We start from the raw sequence: 1,542 nt of genomic DNA on the forward strand, positions 1-1,542 counted from the left end.
AGATGAACTTTCTTTTCAGTGAGCCCCCTCCAGTGAACATTTAAAGTCGAATTTCCCCTTTCCAATTTCCACCCTCCCCAACAACGTCCCCCCCCCAAAAATCCCCACACTCTCTAGGCATATTTATACGTTATATTCCTGTATTGGAATGTAAACCCTTTGAGGGCAGGAACTGATTCGTTGTGTTTTTGCTTCTTTTTGCATCTCCAGCACCTAGCACAGTCCTTGGCCAAAAATAAATAAATAAATACATAAAAATAGGTGCTTAGGAAATTTTCATTGAATTGCATTGAAAAGAAGCCGCGGTAAAGGCCGAAAGGGGAGGTCGCCACCCGGGCTCTAGCCCGCTTCATCTACCTCGCACCAGGCGTGGCCCGGGAGGGAGCCCGATTCCACCACACTGCAACTGCACGCGACTCGGAATTGGAGCCCAGAAGGAGAAGCAGAGGCTGCCGGGAGTGGCAGTCCCTCTGGCCGTGCCCGGAGCGGCTTCCACCAAGGCCAGGGAAGAAAGAGAACGACATTTCCCATGAGACCTTGGGAGGCCTCTCCCTCTCCCCCCAGCTCCTCCCCAGGCTCGGGCCCCGAAATCGGAGCCCGACGGGTGCCCTCGAATAGCGGGTCACGACCGGGAGCGTGAGGCAGTCTCCTCCTGGGCGAAAGGAAGCGGAGAGAGACAGGACGGGCCGGAGCGAGGGGAAAGCAGGAACCCTCTCCTTAACAACCCCTCTTCTCTCCCTCCCTACTCCCTGGAGCACCGTGAAGGCAATCGAGGACGCGATTCGCTGCGGAGGCGCCGGGGCCGCGGGCGCGTGTCCGCGCGCGGGGGCGGGGCGGGGCCGGAGGTGGGGCGCGCGGGTGGGCGGGGCCTGAGCTGCGCGTGCGGCGGGTAGGACCCAGACATCTGAGGCCCGCTGTTGTTCCCGGCTCACGCCGCAGCCTCCGCGGCCACCGCCCCCGCCCCGACAGTTCGTCAGTCGGTCAGCCCGGGAGGGAGAGAGGGAGGAAGAGGAGCTGGGGAGCGGCCGGCGTCGCCGCGTCAGTCCCCTGGGCTGTGCCGCTGCGGCAGGTGCCTGAGCCGCCCGCTGCCCGATGCCCTGCGGGGAGGCAGGGGCGCCCGCAGCCCGCTGAGCAGCCGCTCCGCCTCTGCAGTTGCCGCCATGGGGGACGGCGCCGGGGAGGACATGAACTCTAACCTCCCCTGTGCCCCCTACCTAACTGGGGACCCGCAGCTGGACACCGCCGTGGGCCAGTGGCTCCGCTGGGACAAGGTGGGTATCGGCGCGCCCCGCCCCTGCTCTCCCTCCAACAGCCCCCTCCAAAATACCCTCTGTTGTCCCCTCCCCCGGTGTACCTCCCATCGTCCCCCCTTCTCGCACGTGCCTTCTACCGCCCCTTCCTCGATTCTCAGGTACCCCCATCATCCCTTCCGGACCCCAGGTACCATCCATCGTCCCGCCCCCATGTAGCTCCTGTTACGTCCTTCTCCACTCTGTTACCCCCCCAGCATTCTCTTCCGACCCCCAAGTGCCCTCCATTGTG

The 1,542-nt window shown here is 63.6% G+C and overlaps 1 protein-coding gene across 1 annotated transcript in view; it reads left to right on the forward strand.

Moving 5' to 3' along the window:
* Positions 1-1,126: 1,126 nt before the first annotated feature.
* Positions 1,127-1,542, forward strand: part of PGM2L1 (phosphoglucomutase 2 like 1) — a 72,507-nt gene continuing 72,091 nt past the window's right edge. Inside the window, exon 1 of the mRNA XM_027848339.1 lies at positions 1,127-1,271. Coding sequence (XP_027704140.1) covers positions 1,161-1,271 — 111 coding nt within the window. The 5' untranslated portion in view covers positions 1,127-1,160. The remainder of the gene's footprint in view (positions 1,272-1,542) is intronic.

Source organism: Vombatus ursinus, unplaced genomic scaffold (assembly GCF_900497805.2).
Source record: "Vombatus ursinus unplaced genomic scaffold, bare-nosed wombat genome assembly UNPS02005659.1, whole genome shotgun sequence".
In the NCBI taxonomy this organism is placed as follows: Eukaryota; Metazoa; Chordata; class Mammalia; order Diprotodontia; family Vombatidae; genus Vombatus; species Vombatus ursinus.